This window comes from Carcharodon carcharias, chromosome 12 (genome assembly GCF_017639515.1).
Source record: "Carcharodon carcharias isolate sCarCar2 chromosome 12, sCarCar2.pri, whole genome shotgun sequence".
Classification (NCBI taxonomy): domain Eukaryota; kingdom Metazoa; phylum Chordata; class Chondrichthyes; order Lamniformes; family Lamnidae; genus Carcharodon; species Carcharodon carcharias.
Genome location: NC_054478.1, coordinates 130,479,990 through 130,499,303, shown reverse-complemented (window position 1 = coordinate 130,499,303; position 19,314 = coordinate 130,479,990). Strand labels below are relative to the sequence as shown.

At 40.6% G+C, this 19,314-nt stretch overlaps 1 protein-coding gene across 1 annotated transcript in view; it reads left to right on the top strand.

Moving 5' to 3' along the window:
• bard1 (BRCA1 associated RING domain 1) overlaps window positions 1–19,314 on the top strand; it is a 181,254-nt gene that overhangs the window by 124,080 nt on the left and 37,860 nt on the right. The window contains exons 7-9 of the mRNA XM_041200077.1: window positions 8,113–8,221; window positions 9,517–9,649; window positions 16,530–16,622. Of these exons, the coding sequence (XP_041056011.1) occupies window positions 8,113–8,221; window positions 9,517–9,649; window positions 16,530–16,622 (335 nt within the window). The remainder of the gene's footprint in view (window positions 1–8,112; window positions 8,222–9,516; window positions 9,650–16,529; window positions 16,623–19,314) is intronic.

The window sequence follows — 19,314 nt, the reverse complement described above, 5'->3', positions numbered from 1 at the left end:
CACAGTAAAGGGCACCTAGAACAAAAATTTTGCTCGGCTTCCAATACAAGTCTCTCCGAAAGAAGTGACAGTGCAGTTTTCTAATAATTCTCTAAGGGTACCATACAAATCAGCTATTACGCAGGGATATTTTATGTAGATTTTTTTCTCTTGAAGGAGCATTATCCTGTGATGTCCAATGCCATACTGCATTTTGATACAGAGAAACAAATTGGAAATAACGTATGTAATTGCACATTATCATCATTTATACCTGTTCGCTTAGAACATTGACCTTAAAGCCAACAGGTGTCATTCCATGAAAGTAGGAAAGCAGTTAACCCAATTAATTTTTAAAAGGAAAATTTCAAAGCATTGGCAGAATATAATTTTTTTTTAAAACATGTTCTTTGTGTGTTTAACAAGGTGGCATATGTTAGTGCTGGGCAATGGAATGTTTCCCGTTTATAGTGTCAGCTATAGTGTCAGAGGGGGTAAGGGTGGGAAGTTAGGTTGTCAGCATTGACATGGTTTTGGGTAGGCCTGCATACTCTGAGTTCCGTGTGTGTAGTATACGGATCTACACAATGGGAGGAAATGTACTTTTAAGTTGTGATGGGGTGGATCTGACTACACTATTTAGAAATGCAATCACTAAGGTCCATCATTTGTTAACCACTCCCTTACACATTAACAGTAAGTCCAGTGTGACAAGTATGTTGGTGTGCTGACACTCTGTGGCGCAGTGATGTAGGACATGGCTTCTCCCTGGTGGTTCTTTTGGTGTTGAGCTATCTGAACCCAGCTTTTCAGTGGGCTTTGGAGGTATGGAAGGCTGAAGTGTATTTCAAGTTGCTGTTGAGTGATTGAAGCGTAGTAGAATTCTGGTGAAAGACTGCGCTTTGTTACGATACCCTTGGAGACTGATGACTTTCAGAAAGATGTTTGAATTTTCAGTGACTGACTGGAGGAATCGCATGATAAGATTTCAAGTTTAAGACTTTTACTGTAACAAGCAAACTAAAATCAACACTAAATAAACACTCTTTAATCTGGCCACATATACTTTAAACTATAAGAAAAGCTTCCCGATTTCACTTTTAAGATGACTGAAAATCCTCCCTTTACCCTGACACTTAATTCTCCAGGAACCAGTCCAAAGCTATTCTCAGCTCCCGAAGGCTTGTTTCCTTTTCCTTTCCCAGATAATTCCTCATCTCAGAACTCACTTTCACAATGAGGGGCGAATTGGAGATTCTTTCCTCTCGCCAAGCTAGATGAATTTTCCAGTCACATATAAATCCTCACAATTTCAGTTTTTTCAATTGCAGCGCAAGCTCCCACCTGCATTTGTGTGGTGACCAACAGGGCCAGCATTTTCTCTGTAGACTGCAGACACAGTGCAACTTCAGGGAGGGGAAGAAATACTTGGACACTTTGTACCAGAAAACAGTCATACCTCTTAGAATAGGGCTGTCTGTTTTGGTCAGCGGTGAGGGACAGGAGGGTGTGGCGGTGAGTGAGGCAGGCAAAGGGATTGCGCAGATAGTAGCGGAGGAGCCTCAAACTTTGTAATTGTCAAATAGATTTGAGGTGCTTGAGGTGGATGAAAATGAGGTCTGCAGAGTGGATGAGCAGGCTGGTCATGGCACCATGGTACAAGAAGCCATTCCAGCAGTGGGAACAAAAAGGAATGCAGTGGTAGTAGGCGACAGTATAGTCAAGGGGATAGACACTGTTCTCATCAACTGAGAACAAGAATCCAGAAGGTTGTGTTGTCTGCCTAGTGTCAAGGTTCAGGATATTTGCTTAGGGCTGGAGAGGAACATGCAGTGGGAGGGGGAGGGTCTAGTCATCATGGTCCAAGCAGGTACCATGAGTAAGACTAGGAAAGACGTTCTGCATAGTCTATATGAGGAGCAAGGCACTAAATTAAAAAGCAGAACCTCAAAGGTAATAATCTTGGGATTGTTACCTGAGCCACATGCAAATTGGCTAGGGCAAATAAGATTAGAGAGATGAATGCATGGCTCAAAGACTGGTGTGGAGAAGTGGGTTCCTGTTCATGGGGCACTGGCACCAGTATTAGGGAAAAGTGGGGTCAGTACTGTTGGGAAAGTCTTTACCTGAACCGTGCTGGGACCTTTCTAGTGAGCCACTTAAATAGGGAAGTAGAGAGGGTTTTAAACTAAATAGTAGAGACAAGGGATCAATGTTGAGAAGATCTGGTAAATCAAAGTGTTAAGACAAGTCAAGAGAGAAAGGTTTTAATATGGGAAATGACAAAACAAACTATGACAGGAAGGGACAAAGTACAAATCTGAGTAAATCAGCAGCTAATGTTAGAGATTACAAAAGTAATAGAAGGACAAAACTAAAGACTCTATCTGAATGCACATAGCATTCAAAACAAAACAGATGAACTGCTCTCGCAAATAGAAATAAATAAGTACGATTTAATAGCCTTTACAGAGACATGGCTGCAGGATGACATAGATTGGGACCTGAATATTGAAGGGTACATGATATCTAGGAAGGGTAGGAAGCTAGGAAAAGGTGGAAGGTGGCTCTGTTAATTAATTAACACAACAGAGAGGGATGACCTAAGTTCAGGAAATCAGGATGTAGAAGCGGTTTGGGTAGAGTTGAAAAATTATAAAATCAAGAAGTCACTTGTGGGAGTGGTGTACAGGCTCCCTAACTAACCACACGGTATAAAGGAAGAAATAATGGGAGCTTTTCAGAAAGGTACGACAATAATCATGGGGGATTATTTACTGGAAAAATCAGGTTGGCTGAGGTAGCCTAGATGAGAAATTCATCAAAGGTTCTCAGGATAGTTTCTTAGAACAGCACCTTCTGGCGCCAACCACAGAGTAGGCTAGACTAGACCTGGTATTGTGCAACAATAATTAATTAATTTCAAAATGAAGGTGCCCTAGGTAGCAGAGATCATAATATGACTGAATTTTACATTCCGTTTGAGGGAGAAAAGAGTGGATCTAAAACTAGTATTTTAGACATAAATAAGGACAATTACGATGGCATGAAAGCAGAGCTAGCTAAAGTGAACTGGCGAATTAGGTTAAGGGATGGATCAGTAGAGATACAGTGGCAGACATTTAAGGGGATATTTCAGAATACACAGAACAGATACATTGCAACAAAGAAAAATTCCAAGGGGAGGACCCAACAACCATGGATAACCAAAAAAAGTTAAAGATAGTATCAAACTTAAAGAAAAAGCATATAATTGTGCAAAGATGTTTAGCAGGTCAGGAGATTGGACAGTATATAAAAAACATCAAGGAATGACTAAAAGATTAATAAGGAGGGTGAAATTAAAGTATGAGAGAAAGTTAGCTAGAAATATAAAGACGGTAAGAGTTTCTATAGATATTTTTAAAAAAGAGATGACAAAGTGAGTGTTGGTCCTATAGAGGCTGGAGAATTAATAATGGATAATAAGAAGATGGCAGGTGAATTGAACATGTGTTTTGCATTGATCTTCACTAATGTACAAATAACATTCCAGAAATAGTTGTAAATCAGGAAATAGAAGGGAGGGAGGAACTCAGGAAAATTACAATCACCAGCAAAGTGGCACAGAGCAAATTGTTGGAGCTGGGGTCTGACAAGTGCTTGGGTCCTGATGGACTTCATCCTAAGGTCTTAAATTTAGCGGCTAGTGAGATAAAGATAGTTGATGCATTGGTTTTAATTTTCCAAAATTCCCTAGATTCAGGAAAGGTTCCATTTAGATTGGAAAATGTGAATATTACCCCTTTATTCAAAAAGGGAGGGAGACAAAGTGGGAAACTACAGGTCAGTTAGCTTAACATATGTCATAGGGATAATGTTAGAAGTTGTTATTAAAGATGTTATAGCAGGGCACTTAAATAAGTTCAAGGTAATCAGGCAGAGTCAGCATGGTTTTGTGAGAAGGGAAGCATGTTTAACCAATTTATTGGAGTTCTTTGAAGAAGTAACATGTGCTGTGGATAAATGTACTGTACTTAGATTTCCAGAAGGCATTTGATAAAATGCCACATCAAAGGCTATTGCGGAAAATAAAAGCTCATGATGTAGGGGCTAACACATTGGCATGGATAGAAGATTGGCTAGCTAGCAAGAAAGAGTAGAGATAAATGGGTCAGTTTCTGGTTGGCAAGATGTAGCAAGTAGTGTGCCACTTGGGATCAGTGCGGGGGCCTCAACTTTTTACAATTTATATATGACTTGAATGAAGGGGCTGAAGGTATGTTTGCTAAATTTGCTGATGACACAATAGGTAGGAAAGTAAGTTATGAAGAGGACATAAGGAAGCTACAAAGGAACATAAATAGGTTAAGTGAGTTGGCAAAGATCTGGCAAACGGAGTATAATGCCAGAAACTGTGAAATTGTCCATTTTGGCAGGAAGGATAAAAACGCATATTATCTAAATGTCAGAGATCTGAGATGCAGAGGGATCTGAGTGTCCTGGTGCATGAATCGCAAAAGGTTAGTATGCAGGTACAGAAAGTAATTAGGAAAGCTAATAGAGCATTATTGTTTGTGAGGGAAATTGTATACAAAAGTAAGGAGGTTATGCTTCAGTTATACATGTGTTGGTGCGACTACATCTGGAGTACTCTGTATGGTATTGGTATCCTTATTTAAGGAAGGATGTAAATATATTAGAAGCAGTTCAGAGAAGGTTTACTCAACTAATACCTGGAATTGGTGGGTTGTCTTATGAGGAAAGGTTGTACAGGGTGGACTGGAGTTTAGAAGCGCACAATTTTTGAATTTTTGAGCACAATGATTGAAACACACAAGATCCTGAGGGGTCTTGACGGTGAATGTGGAAAGGATGTTTCCACTTATGGGAGAATCTAGAACTAGGGGTCACAGTTTAAAAATAAGGGGTTGTCCATTTAAGACAGAGATGAAGAGAAATTTTTTCTGAGTCGTGAGTCTTTGGAACTTGCTCCCTCAAAAGGTGGTGGAAGCTGAGTTTTTTTAATGTTTTTAAAGCAGCGATAGATAGATTCTTGATAAGCAAGGTGGTGAAAGGTTATCGGGGTAGAGGTGGGAATGTGGAGTTGCGGTTACAGTCAGATCAGCCACGCTGGCTCAAGGGACTGAGTGTCCTACTCTTGTGCCTAATTTGTATGTTCATATGCTTAAGGTCCAGGATTAGATGTCTCTCGCTCTCAGATTCTTACAGACTGACCCATCTGTAAGGTTCAGGGATATCTTAGGAAAACCTTGTGAGCCAATATTCTAATAACTTTCTATGCCCTGTTCCTCTCACAAAGCCCATGAGTCACATGGGCCTTGTATCTAGATAGAAATGCTGGTTAATCATCTTCTCAACTCTCAATTCTGTTCTGTCTTGAAATTATATGGACGGTTTAAAGTATAACCAATTATAAAACCTGACATTCCTAACACCTCCCTGTGAGACTTGGTGACTAACAGTCTACCCACTGTCATCACAGATGCCCTTGCCATTGTCCACAGATTTAAGCATCTTACACCTTCCCACTAAAACAACCTGGGCTCCCCTTTAACCCTTGATAACCAAGGCATCCAAGCTTGTTGTCGGACAACACTCGGAACAAGTCACATGACCCCTTTCATACCTCCATTTTACTCTAAACTAATGAGACTGTCTCAAAAATCTTATAACCTCCATATTTGTAAGCTTGTCCTCATAATGGTGCATAGTGCCAAAGGTCTATGATTAATAAAAGCAGATTTCTTGTTGGACAGACAATTGTTAAATGGCCTTTGTGGTTGAGCTGCCAAACCATACAGGCCTAAAGTGTTCAGGTCCTACTCCCAATTGGTGCTGAGTTTGCTGATATCAGGAAGCCAGTTGGGATGCTGCAATTGATCTTGTGGCCTGTGGGCTGAAGAGCAGAACTCAACTGGTGGGATCCTTCTCACTTTTTGAGGTTTCTGTTGGATAAGAACAAATTCTGCCACTTAATAGACTTGGCTGTGTGATCCTGCCATTTCATAGGCTTCCCGACATTCAGTCTCTAGGCTTCATAATCAGAAAGCCACTTAAAGGATAACTTAATGATGACTGATGCCCATGGTACCATAAGTGACTGACCTTCACCCAACTACTGGATTGCTTTTGAAAAATTGGCACTCTTGCAAACTGTCATGTTTGTATGTCTATGGACAAGTTGCATTTCCATTATAAGTAATTTTTCTCTCATCTACTGGATTCCTTTCAAAATCAACTCTTGCTAGAAATAAACTGCCTATTCTCCAAGTGTCCAATGTTAATAAATTTAAGATTTAGCACATGTAAGGCACTTAACAGTTTAAGAACAAAAGTTAGGTCAAGTTTCTTTGTAGCTTCCTATGTCCTCTTTTATTTTAACCCCTAAAATATACTTTATTTATAAAATTTGCAGATACATTTTACATAACAGTTCAAATTTGACATTACATGAAGTGCAATAATATAATACACTAGGTGCCTCACTACCCTTGCCATTATAGGTTATATTTACAATGTACATTTACATGTCATGTCAAACATTCCCTAGTGCATATAGCCCAAAAGGTTTTACATAATTTCCAGTCCCTCAGTAAACAATGGCAGGGGCTCTTAAGACAGTGGCCTTGCCCCATTGAGACTATGCAGCTGCTGCCCCATGCAGGAAGGATCTGACTTTTTACCACCGGTCAAGTCTTGGTGTTTGTTTAAAGTTCTGGTGATGAGGAATTCTACCAAAAAACTGGCATATTGCTCAGGAAACCATCCATGTCTATCCTATCAAAACGCTTTCACAAATAGTGTGGAACTTGACCAGGAATTTCATCCTAATGCCAGCTTTGTTCCATAATTAATTAAGTGAAAGCTGCCTATATTGATCCATTGATTAACACTGAGTACAATCTCCAGAAGTTCAATTTTATTAGATTTCAACCAATTTCTTAAGTTACGTGCACCCTTTAAAACAGTGAATGTGTTTTGGAAAAAAAATGGCACTGTGAAAGCTTTCCTTTTATGCTTGATTACTAAAATTTACAGAGGGCTGAATGCTGGTTCAAAAATGGCACAAACCTATTTTTGTTGCCAAATTATTTGTACTTGCACTAGATTTTGATAATCCTGACTTTTTACCTTGCAATGACAATTTTTTGTTTGTGCTGGGCACACATTTTTCCGATGAGGTTTTGAATGCTTTTGTAAATTGGGGGTCACTGTTTCACAATGAGAAGACACGAGTAGACTGAGAAATGCGGGAATAGCAGTGTAATCTTCGGTATGGGCTTTTTTTTTGAAAGTCAGATTTTGGCAGTCGGCTGCTGTTGTGTATACAGTTAATAACAGTTGCTATAGACCAGTCAGAATCTGGTAACCACTTGTCTTAAATAATGGAGTGACATTTGCAATTTTCCAATCCAGTGACATAGTGCTCAAATATAGCACGATTGAAAATTGTGACTAACTTATTTACAGTTTCCCCGCTTGTTTCTTTTAATACCCTGGTCCTGGAGATATGTCTATCTTAAGCCCTATTATTTTCTCTATTGCTTTTTTTTTAAGCATGTTAAATCCAGTAAGTTGTTCCCCTTGGCTTGTGCATACATAAGGGTTTGAGTTTGTCCACTAGAAGCTCTTCTCATGTAAGAATTTATTGAGTATACCTTGCAATTTTAGAGCACAAGAGGAAGAACATAAGAGGAGACGCTCTTAAAAGTGCATAAATTTATCCAAGCAATATCTCAAATTCTTTTAAAGCACATTTTGTAATGAAAAATTTGCAACATAGGAGCAGGAGAAGATTGTTCAGTGATTCGTGGCTTGTGGATTTGTGGATAGTAGTTCAGTTTTACTTCGTGGAAATTTTAGTGTCTTCCAAGTGTTAAATTGATATTATTCAAAACACTGAGCTGCCCGATTCTCCGTTTTCTGTGCTTAGTGTCTGAGATGGTGAATATGTCTTTTCGAATCTTCACTGAGTGTGTTTTTTGAATGAGCTGAGTATCCAAAATGATCAAATGTGGGTTTCCCAAAGCTATGAATAGTTGAACTATGGTCAGTCGTGTTTCATTTGTTTTAAGAATGAATTTGTTTTGCTAAATTGCTGAAATGTTCACCTTTAAATTGTCTCCTCAGCAATATCTTTGGTTTGCGGCCTGTTGATTATGCAAATTCTGAAGAAATGATTGCAGCTCTACAGCACTCCCGTAAAGATGAAGATCCAGTTGCTGAGCAGAGCTTTGCAGTATGTATTCTGAGATGGGACGCAATCCTTTTAGCGTTTATGGATTTTAGTATCTAGTAACTTCATTATCGTTAACTGTCTTTAACGATCAAGACATCTTTTGTTACTGCAATATTCTATGGAATAAACCTTTTAATAGATACTTAGATGAAAATTTTAGCTCCTTTCAGCACTTGTGTTGTCTAATTTATTTTTGTCAATTGACTGGTGTGCAGTTCCATCTACAATGGTAGATTTTTACACATCACCCAAGTGGCGATTCTTGTATGAACATGGACAGTGACTGTATGCTGTTCAGTCCTAATGGGTGCCACAGATGGATCCAATCTCCTTTCTCGATGTCCACATGCTTTCAGCAGTGATCACTGGACAATGAGTTAAATAGGAAATGGTTATGGCAACTAACCCATTACTTTATTTTTGGACTGCGTGGGTGATTTGTTGAAGTGCCTGGTGCCTTTAAATTTTTTTGACCAAAAAATAAAAGGGCCCACGTGGGCATGTTCGTGCAACTTATAGGGAACATTGGGCAGTGGGGGTCTCAAACTCTGCCTGAAAGTGAAGTAGTAGCAGAAGCCCTCATTGCAATTTAAAGAATACTTGGATATGCACTGGAAGAGCTGTAACCTACTGGGCTACGGACCAAAAGCTGGAAAATGGGATTCGGTAGAATAGCTCTTTTTTTTTTGGCTGCCAAAGATACAATGGGTCTCACTGTCCTCTTCTGCACTGTATATTTTCAGTGTTTCTGTGGTCTATGTTTCTAATGGTCACACTGGCTGATTTTGTTTTGTTTTTTTCTCCTTACTAGTCCCTAGCCCAGTGGCACGCTAACTGGGATCAGAAAACACCATGTAAACAGGGGCCAAACCTGGGTTCAAAACAGCATTAGTTGTGGAATTACTTAGCCACTGGGGCAGCTACATTTTCTAGTTGATTCATTCATTTTGTCTGAAACAGTAGTATTATTGACCCAGTTACTGAGGGAATAATAATTGTTGCAGTTGGACTCTAATGTTTACAGTCTATCTTCTTATGAGTAATTGTATTTAGCACTCATTCACTGATTCTTTGCCCTAAGAAGGGTTAAGTTAGTGCTAGCATTTTTTGCATCCATAAGTTGGTGTCAGAGGAGGTATAACTGACGGAGCATTTGTTATGAGCGCATGGTGCTCAGTTCCATGGTGTGTGTGCATGTTTAATCATGAAGGGTGGGTTCCTAGTGATTTGTATGTCTCTGTGTAGGTGTTTATTTTATTTGAGACTAACCTATTCTTTGTTTTTCCAACGAGTAGATAACTGCAAGCCAGCGAAGAGATAGACCTATAGTGATGTTGGGAAGTGAACTCCTACCAGCCAAGAAGAATAAACTTAACAAATTAGCCAAGCTTCTGAAAGCTGGGAACTGCACGGAATTTAATACCTCGGGTATGTTTCTTTGCATAGACATTCCAAATGTTAACTCTAGCTGCTTAGCTGGACAAGAGCATACAAAGATGGAAATGATAGTAGTTTCTATTACTTTTTTTAAGATTTTGGAAATTTGGAAAGAATGTAGATCGATATTTGAGTGATGGTGCGCTGCTCCGCTAAATAATTTGAGCTCCACAACCATGTAAAATAGGCAAAAGAATCACCGTTGGAATTGCTAAGTCATCAAACTATGCTGCCATATAAACTTTCATGGTGATAATTTGTAAATAAACAAGAGCCCCATAACTCCCTGAAATGCTGTAATAGAAGGAAATAATTGGCATTAATAAGGGTGTGGAGAACCACCTCTTATGAATAGGAAAAATGTGAGCAAATTTCCCAGGAGAAAGAAAGATGGGCAGAGGGAGTAAGAAGGATTGAAGAGAGGACACAAGGCCAGGCTAAGTTCAGAGTCTCATAACATGAGGATGATGGGAGGGATATCTTCAGCACCAAGAAGTTTAGAGAATGGAAGATCTCAAAAAGTTAATGGTAATAAGACTTAGTATATACACTTTCCACATCACCCAAATTAATGCTCTCTTTTGGAGAGGTGAAGAAGGAGATTAAAAAACCTAAGCCAAACTGAGGGGAAAATTCTGGTGAAGTTTCTCTGTGAACCCCCACCCCACAGGTGATCTAAAATGGCCCAGGAGATCCCTCTGGCCCTAATGATCCTAAACTGTCTCTACCTTTTGTAAGAGGTGATCTCTATCTCAGCCAAAAAAAGGCACAGCTTTCTCATGATGGAAAGAAGAGAGGGAGGTTTTATTACACCTTTTATAATATGAATTATAAACCTGTTGGATTTATGGAGATAGTAGTTGATGCTACTTTTCAATAATAATGTTTGCTCAGGATAAATCCGATAGATCAAGATAATGTGCCTGAGAGGCAGCAGAATGAGAGGCATGATTGAACATAGCTGTAATGATAGACCTGTTGGAAAGGCTAGAGTGAGTTACAAAGCCTTCCATGCCACTGAAAATAACATTTATTATTATTTATTAACAAATAACGTTTGACTCCCTGGTACAGAAAGAAAGGACGAAAGAATAAAAGTGAGGGAAAGGCAACCACAAATTCGCCAAGACTGTCACGGCATATGGTGTTAAGTGCCAAACGAGAGGGAATATGTTTCATGCTATACTGCAGGAGGTAGACGGACAACAGTAGTCAGAGAACCCAGTAGGGTAGATGTTTACAGTTCAAGAGGTCAGTTTGCAAGTTTAAGAAATTATATTGGCTGAATTTTTATCATGATCAGGTAAACCGATTGACAAATTGTCCACAGTCATTTAGAATAGCAAAGGATTCTGCATTAGTGTGGCACTAGTTAATGGAAAAGGTGAACTAGAGCCATTGTTGTGTTTGAACATTGAGGTTGCCAAGAATAGTGACTTTGGCAGAAAGGAAGTCAGCTGAAAGATTTTAACATTGTTGATTAAAAAAAAAACATTTTGAAAAGTTCCTAAGATTAGGAATCAAATTGAGGAGATATTTTTTCACTTGTGGAAGATCAAATTCAGGATTAAAACACAACTATAATAGGAAAGAGAGGTGAGTTAAGAGCAATATGGGCCCCTTAAAAATGAGAACTAAATGGCAGGCATGTTAAATAATTACTTCGCATCAGCATTTAAAGTAGAGGAAGAGGCAACATGCTGGACATTCCAAGGAAACCAATATTGTGTCAGGGACGGGGTGAAAATAAATGAAGCTCAATTATTCCAGTGAATTAAAAGGCAGACTCCGGTTCTTGTTTCTTGCCTTGCCTTTATTTCAGTGTTACAGTGCGATAAGCAGGATATGGTCAACACTAGGCACAAGCTCTACAGACGATACCTTAATTGAATCATCCCTCTCCATATGTTCAAATCCCCTGCTTATTTTTGTTAACTCCATGATTGTTTATAAGTTTGCACATTGTGTTAAATGCTGCATCATCCTCTTTTCTGTTTGTGCTTCCCTCAGCAATCTCAGCCACTCCCACTTACAGCCTGAGGTAAATGCGTTTTCAAGCTCCTAATTTAATAAATTGCTGAGGTGATCATGTCCTTTGCCTTCTGCTAATTTAATCATGCACGAGTTATCATCTGCCCCAACTGTCCTTTCTGCTTATTTTCAATTTAACTCCTTACCTCCTGTTTCTCAAATTCTTACATTTTTTGCTTGTTTCTTCTTAATATATTCTCCCCTTTCTTCCCCCAAGCTTACTTTACGGCCCTTGTTATTCTTGCCCCTTCCCCAGTCTTTGTTCCAATGTTGAGTGCTATCAGCAATACCACTAACATTACTGGTCCCATTGGAACAGCCTTGCCCAAGGTTATGATTCTTCACTGGTGGCATTCTCCTGCCATTCATGATTTCTGTACTCCTTAATCCCTACCTCAACCTTGTCATTACCTTGAAACACATGCATGATATGTTTCAGAGAAGTTCTAGTTCTGTAGTTTGTGGATTTTGGTGGCAACAGAGGTGGGTGTAATGCCTGGTGTGTGGATTGGCCTGTGTAGCTTTGTCTTCCACTGGCATTGTTATTTGCAGTTTCATCGCATTATGGTGGTAGACAGAAAATGGGTTTTGCCTCCAATCTTTCCTCTTCCTCTCACTAGCCACAAGCAAAATGTTATCTGTATGACAGGGGTTGTTCCCATCATATTGCTAACTGCTGTGATTGTAACACAATATTTGCCTTTACCTTTATAAAGGTAGCACTAATGATGCTGTTAACAATAGTTCGAAAGCAAGCAAAAAGGAAGAGAGTAGAGTAACAGTCAGAAATTGCACTTTAGTCACAAGGGATAAAGGGAAAACTAAAAGAGAAAAGTAATTAAACAAGGAGCAAGAGTGATGAGAAGCATGGAAGTAGAACATTACAGCTGACAGACTGGTTGGGGTGGTGTAGCCCAAATAAGTTTCAGATAACACATGGAATATAAGAAACAAATTGAATGAATTGCATGTGAAAATTCAACTTGGAGGGTGCTGATTTGTGGCTGCTAGATGGTCAGGATTGGGAACTAAATATACCAGGTTATAAGGTCCAGAGGAAAGATTGTGAAAATGGTACAAGAGGAGAAGCAGCATTTATTGAAGTGCATTCATCCTTAATTACAATGACAGAGGAGATAATGAGAGGAAGGCAGTGGAGACTTTATGGGTAGAATTAAAAATTGAAAAAGACTTAAGACTTAGGAGTTGTCTGTAGGCCCCCGGTTACAGCTGTGAAGTGGTAGTTTGCATAAATAGTAGGTTAAACAAGCACGTAATGAAGGTGAAATGGTCTTAATGGGGCATTTTGACTTTCATGTAGATTGCGACAAGCAGACCAGCACATGTCAGAAAGGTAGTGAATTTTATGAGTACACCCTGGGTAGTTTTCTGGGATATCCACTGGAATTTAGAAGAGTAAGAGATTAATTAATTGAAACCTTTAAGATCCTGTGGGGTCTTGACAGGTTGGATGTGGAGAGTATGTTTCTTCTTGTGGGAAAACCTACAACTAGGGGTCACTGTTTAAAAATAAGGACTCGTTCATTTAAGACAGATGAGAATTTTTTTCTCTGAGGGCCGTGAGTCTTTGGAAACCTCTTCCTCAAAAGGTGGTGGAAGCAGAGTCTTTGGGGAGGATTTTCCCCTCGGGCGGACCCAGGAATGGCTGTACAACGGTCCGCTGTCCACAATCGGGCCCCAACCGCGATTGACCTTTGCTACTTTGCTGTTGCCTGACATTGTGTGTTGTCAAGTTATTTAACTGTAGGAGATATTGCAACTAAGCCTTGTGGTGTCCTCATCCTGTGTTCTTATAAGGGCTTTCCAGCCTAGGTCACAGGATCATTTTAACCCCCTCTTCACTCAGCATCAATGACACCGGTTGCAGTGCAAAAGCAAAATACTGTGGATGCTGGAAACCTGAAATAAAAAAACAAAAAATGGTGGAAAGATTCAAAAGGTTAGGCAACATCTGTGGAGCGTACGAGTTAAAAATTTCAGTTTGAGTGACCTTTATCAGAACTCAGTTGTACCCTACTTCTGATCTGTCTGAAAGCAGCCAATTTGTCCCAGATTGGGATTGAACCTGGGCCATTTGGTTTGTGTGGCTCAGTTTATGCGCTACCCATGACAAGTCAGTTATCGGAGAAAGCTACTGTAAATCTTTAATGATAAATGATTCAGTTTCCCTGTACATTTTTGATGTAAATCCCAACTGATTTATTATCGTTATTGCAGTTTGTTTTGATTTATTAGATTTTGAATTCACTTTCCTTTCAGTCTCTACTATGACAACTTTCATTACATAGTGCCTTTAACATAATAAAACATGCCAAGGCACTTTGCACGAGTGTTATCAGACAAAATTTGACATATAAGGAGATGACAGGTGAGTAAAAGTTTGGTCAAAGGGACATTTTAATGAGCATCTTGCAAGAAAGGGCGAGAGATGGAGAGGGTTAGTGAGGGAATTGCAGGGCTCAGGGCTGAGGCAGTTAATGGCTGCCCGTGATGAAGCAAAGAGAATTGTGGATGGGCAGGAGTACAAATTTGTACACTCGTTTGGTGGTGCAGGGAGTAGGAAAACAATAGAAGATATTCTCTCTTATGGAGCTTTATGCCATCTTGACCAGATGTGACTCAGCCCATTATTTCTCAGGTCTCACACTGAGCTACTGCTTTTTCTCCTACTTCCTGAAACAATGCAGATTGTTGTTACACCTGAAGAAGAGTTCCTGCTGTCTGTTCAAATTATCTTTTCTTGAATATGGGGGACGCAATACCTAGAATGGTTAACTGAAGAGATCTGTTGACAACTTCAGGAAATCATTGGCACGTTTGTAAATTGGGCAGATAGAAGTCAGATCAAATGTACTGCAGAAAGAAAGGTAAATGATGCTTTTGTCAGAGAAAAATACTGAGGAAATGTATATCAAAAGAAGTAGGCACAGTTTGAATTTTATATACACAACTCTTTAAACATGGAAAGATAACTTGACAGCAACTGATATGTCAATAGCATACAGTATTTAGCATACAAAAGCATTTCAAGGCACTTTAGAGTCGTAATCAAAAAGTGAACTAGCCAAAGAAAAAAGATTGGAATCCTTGATGTTATAAATAGGACATGGTGTACAAAGCAAAGTGATGATCCCAAATGTATAGAAATCATTGGTTAGGCAGCAGTTAGAATATTATGTCCATTTTGAGCAGCTTACTTTAGGAAGGATCTTGAGGTCGTGAAGAAAATGCAGGAGAGATTCATAAAGATGAGACACTAGAGAAACTGTGGACTCTTCATTTGAACAGAGAAAGCTTATGAGGAAATCTGATCGAAATGTTGAAAATGTATGAAGTGTCTTGGTGAGGTACATTGGGGGAAAGAAAACTGTTGGAAGCACAATCCATATGAGCATTCAAGGAGGAAGTGGGTAAGTATGTAAGAAATAATAAAAGCGTACTATTTTGGGAAAGAGGTGGGACTAAATGAATAGAGCCAGCAAAAGTGTGATGAACCAGTTGACTTTCTATGCTGTGGAAATCTATGATACATTACTGTTTTATAATGTAGTTATCCTGATTAATTTTGCAGACATTCTGCATTTGGTTTTTCAGATGTTTCAACATCATTATTGTATCTTTGGGCTCGGTGCCTTTTGCTGTGTTTGGTTTTAGTCAGCTGAGACCTTCCCCAGCCCCCCTTCTATTCCACCCCCTCTGGCATTTTTCCATTGAAATCATTTTTGACTCCCTGTTGCATGAGATTCGTGCCAGGCTGCAATCCCCAAAGTACTTGCATTCTGTACTGATCTTGCATCATTTCCAAAAATGGACTGTAATCTCAGGAAAGATAAGAGAACCAGAACACGGGCATGAAAGGGAAATGGTCCTGAGGCTTCCTTATAGAGTTAACACAGAACACAGCCCCAACTTCTGCAGTAGCAGATCTAGAGGGACTGAGCTCTGTATAAAATAGCTTGGCTTATGTTGTTGCCTCCACAGGCAGCAGTGGAACCAGGGGAAGGGGCTGCCATCTTTTCTTCCTTGGGCAGACTGAGCATTGACCCCCGATGAGATTTCTTGCTCAGACTTTTGCCAACATTAGGGGATGGCCTGGCACCCAGAAAGTGATTGCTCGTTGTGACTAACTTACGTAGTTGTCCACTTGTTGCTGCAGCGCCACTGAGTCTGTCTCCAAGATGTGAAATCACAAGCAGCAGTGGATTTCAAGAAGCCATTGTGTGGAGGAGACTTGGAGAGGAATGGTGGCATGGAAAAGCTCATAACCATGGAGTGCACCAATAATTTGTGGCGTGACCATTTCTGATTTGGCTGATGTGTGTGGTGCTACCAGCCGGCAGGTTACTTTTCCACCAGCTGAATTTGCAAACATTGCCCTTGCCAGATGTTCTCAAGTTGATGGTAGTTTAAAAAGGGCGCAACTTAATGTTGCGTTGTGCGTGTGTTTTAAAGTTGTGTATGTCTTGTATTACAGTCTTTAAGGATTCACTGCCAAGAGGGTACTCTCCTGTTTCTCGGTTGCCAGTTTTAATGCTGGCAGGTGAATGCAGAAAATTCAGTAACACATCACTGTTTAATTAGGTAATATAATGAAACATGAATAATGGTTTAAGGGTCTCTGTGTCCTTGATGTGATTCAGCTTGGTAGTGATGGCTGTTTCACTTTATCTTTTATGAATGGACAAATCCTATTATCTGAACTATCAGAGCCTGACCTGCAAGCTGAAGTCCATTGGGAAAGGAAGATAATGATTTATTATGTTATAGACTGTTTGAAAATATTTTCAACCAAGTGTTTTGCTTTCCTATTTGCTTTTAGTGACGCACATTATTGTTCCCAATGACCATGCTCTCTGTACCATGAAATGTTTGATGGGGATCATCTCTGGCTGCTGGCTTGTGGATTTTCAATGTAAGTAGACCATTAGTTTGAAATAATTGCACTCTAATTTACATCAATGCTGTGCTGTTAGATGGAACAGCGAGGCCAGAGATTACACATGGATGCTTGGATATGTTGACTATTTAATATTGAGTCAAATTTTAAGAACACTTGTAATAAATCACTTACACTTTAGAAGTGTAAACTAATCATGTGTTTCCTACTTTAGCATCTACCTGCTGCCTGTTATTTACTGTGAAATAACCCAAATTCCCAGCTCACAATTTTTGCTTAGTGCTTATCTGCATGGCTTTATGATGTACTTGACCAGGCTCTGATCAGGCTCTAATCTGTAGTTCTATTTTACCTATTCCTGCTGTGCTTGAGACAGCACCTACCCTGAGCAGAAAAAAGTGACTTTATTTTTTATTGAATTCAACTTGCTGTGCTGTGTATCTTATTTAAAGGCCAGCTTTTTTTTCATTTTCAGTTTTCTCCTGACACCTGGGCATGGTTCTGCGGCTGCCAGCAGCCCTTCAATACCTTGCTCAAGTTGGCCATACTCCATTTGTGACGTGAGGCAGACTATTTGGCTGTGGAAGCCATCATGGCCATAGTTCTCCTCAACATCCAAGCAGAAAAAACCCTTTCTTGACTCTGTATTTTCAGCATGGATCACTATAAAGCAATCGATGTGGGCTAGTCCTGACTGATTTCTTTTTTAACCCCCTCTAGTGCAGTTGAACCCCATTGTACTGCCCCTAATGACATACTTGCTGTGATGTGCTAATTCAGCACATTGGAGCAGCTTTTCTGCATTTATATTCAAGTTCTTCCTTGGAGACCTACACAAAATAAATAATGGAGGTGAAAATAGCTGGGTTTTATGCTACCTGCTCAGTGATTCTCAGGTTAGGGAGCAGAGAAGACATCATAGGGGCTAAATTGGATAGTCCTCAAAGACAGGGTCATAGATCACAATGCATGATTAACTAGTGCCTGTTGTTTGCAATGCAGACAGCACACCAACTTAGTGCTGTCTGCTCTTTTGAATGATCTTTGCATCCAACCAGTGCTAACCTCACTTATTCATTGGCTGGACACAGGGACACATCATGAGTGGCCAGCAATGCTTAAAGCTAGCCTGCACCTCATAAAGGGGAGGTGACTTGTGGCTGGAACAGATGCTGGGAGTCATGGTTGAAGAAAATATGACCTGGGGAAGAGTGAGGAAAGTCCTCCAAGGTAGTCGGAAACTGCACTGGAGGTTTAGATGGAGGAGGTGGGAAGGAGGAGAGATGCCCTGTATCTGCAAGGACATGGTCCAAAGGCAGTGGGGACAGATACCAGCGGAGGTGAATGGAGTCAAGCCTGCAGGATCTGGTCGCAGTGCCACAAGAAGTTCATTGACATCACACGAGTGGTCAAGGTCAGCAAATGCATTTTCACATGTTATATTGTCCCAACTGCACAAGTCGCCTTAGCCATCAAATCACCACACCCCCCTCACAACTGATAAACAATCTCCTTCAATCAGACATCATGCTTAACAATCATGCTTCACTGCACCCTCACACACTTAGCTCTGCTGCAAGCCTCATACCCACATCTCTCACTTCTACACACTGCTTGCTAGACAACTAAGAGAGCAACAACAGCCAAACATTGTACAGTTCTCACTGACACACCACTCTTTTTTGCCAGGGCAAGGTGGCATGTCACCCAGGACAGTAGGAGCTAACCAGAGGGAAACTGCATGTTCCAGTCCTCGTGGAGGAGACTGGTTTCCGTCATTGGGATGGTCATTGCTGAGAACGTGGCCAGCAGCAGGGCTGAAACCATTGAAGATGACAGTATTTTCATGGCCAGTCGTCCTGCTCACATCCCACTTAACTTACATATTGCAATCTCTTCTGATGTACAAGTTTCAGATGGTGTAAGCATATGCACTCCCTGCACCCCCAGCCTTGTCCACCTCCTGCCCCACCCACCAATCACATCCCTGCACCAAGCTTACTCTTGTTCCTTTTTTCTTTCGGGCACCCAGGAGATGCAGCTTGGCCATGCAGTCCAAGTACACCAAGAAGAGAGTGATGATGGAAGACAGCAGTGTCAGTTGATTTCAATCTCGCAGCCACCCACCAGCTCAAGTACTGACACTATGGCTGGGATTTTCTGGCCCGGTTGCAGGAGGGACCTGCTGCAGGCGAGGCGGTGCCCCAGCCAGAAGTCCATTGACTTGCAGCCGGACCAGAAGATTGCAGCGGCAGACGGGTGCCGAAAATCCGGCCGATAATCTATCATCTAAGATAGATTAGAGACAGGATCTGCACCTAATGAGCCACTGGACTGGACTGAAATCAGGGCAGTAGGTGCCAGCTTGCAGGAGGCAATGTCACACACAATTCCGTGCAGGGGATTGAAATTAGGATTTTGCTGAGGAAGCCTGTAGAAGAACCCTGATGGGTGTGAAAATGAAAAGCTTGGTGCATAGGGAAGCCTGCCAGAAAGCCTACAGTCAGTGTCGAGGAACGTTTAGGGGCCGAGTACCAACTTGGCATAGAGCTTCCTGCAGAGTTTGTCCAACCTTTCCAGCATGAAAGTGGTAGCCAACTTCGTTGCACACTTGTGAACCCAGTCATCTTGCAGAGCCTGGTGGCCAATAACAGAGCTTCTGTTGCAGCAGCCACTCAATGTTTGAGTGCTGCAATGGAAACTCAGA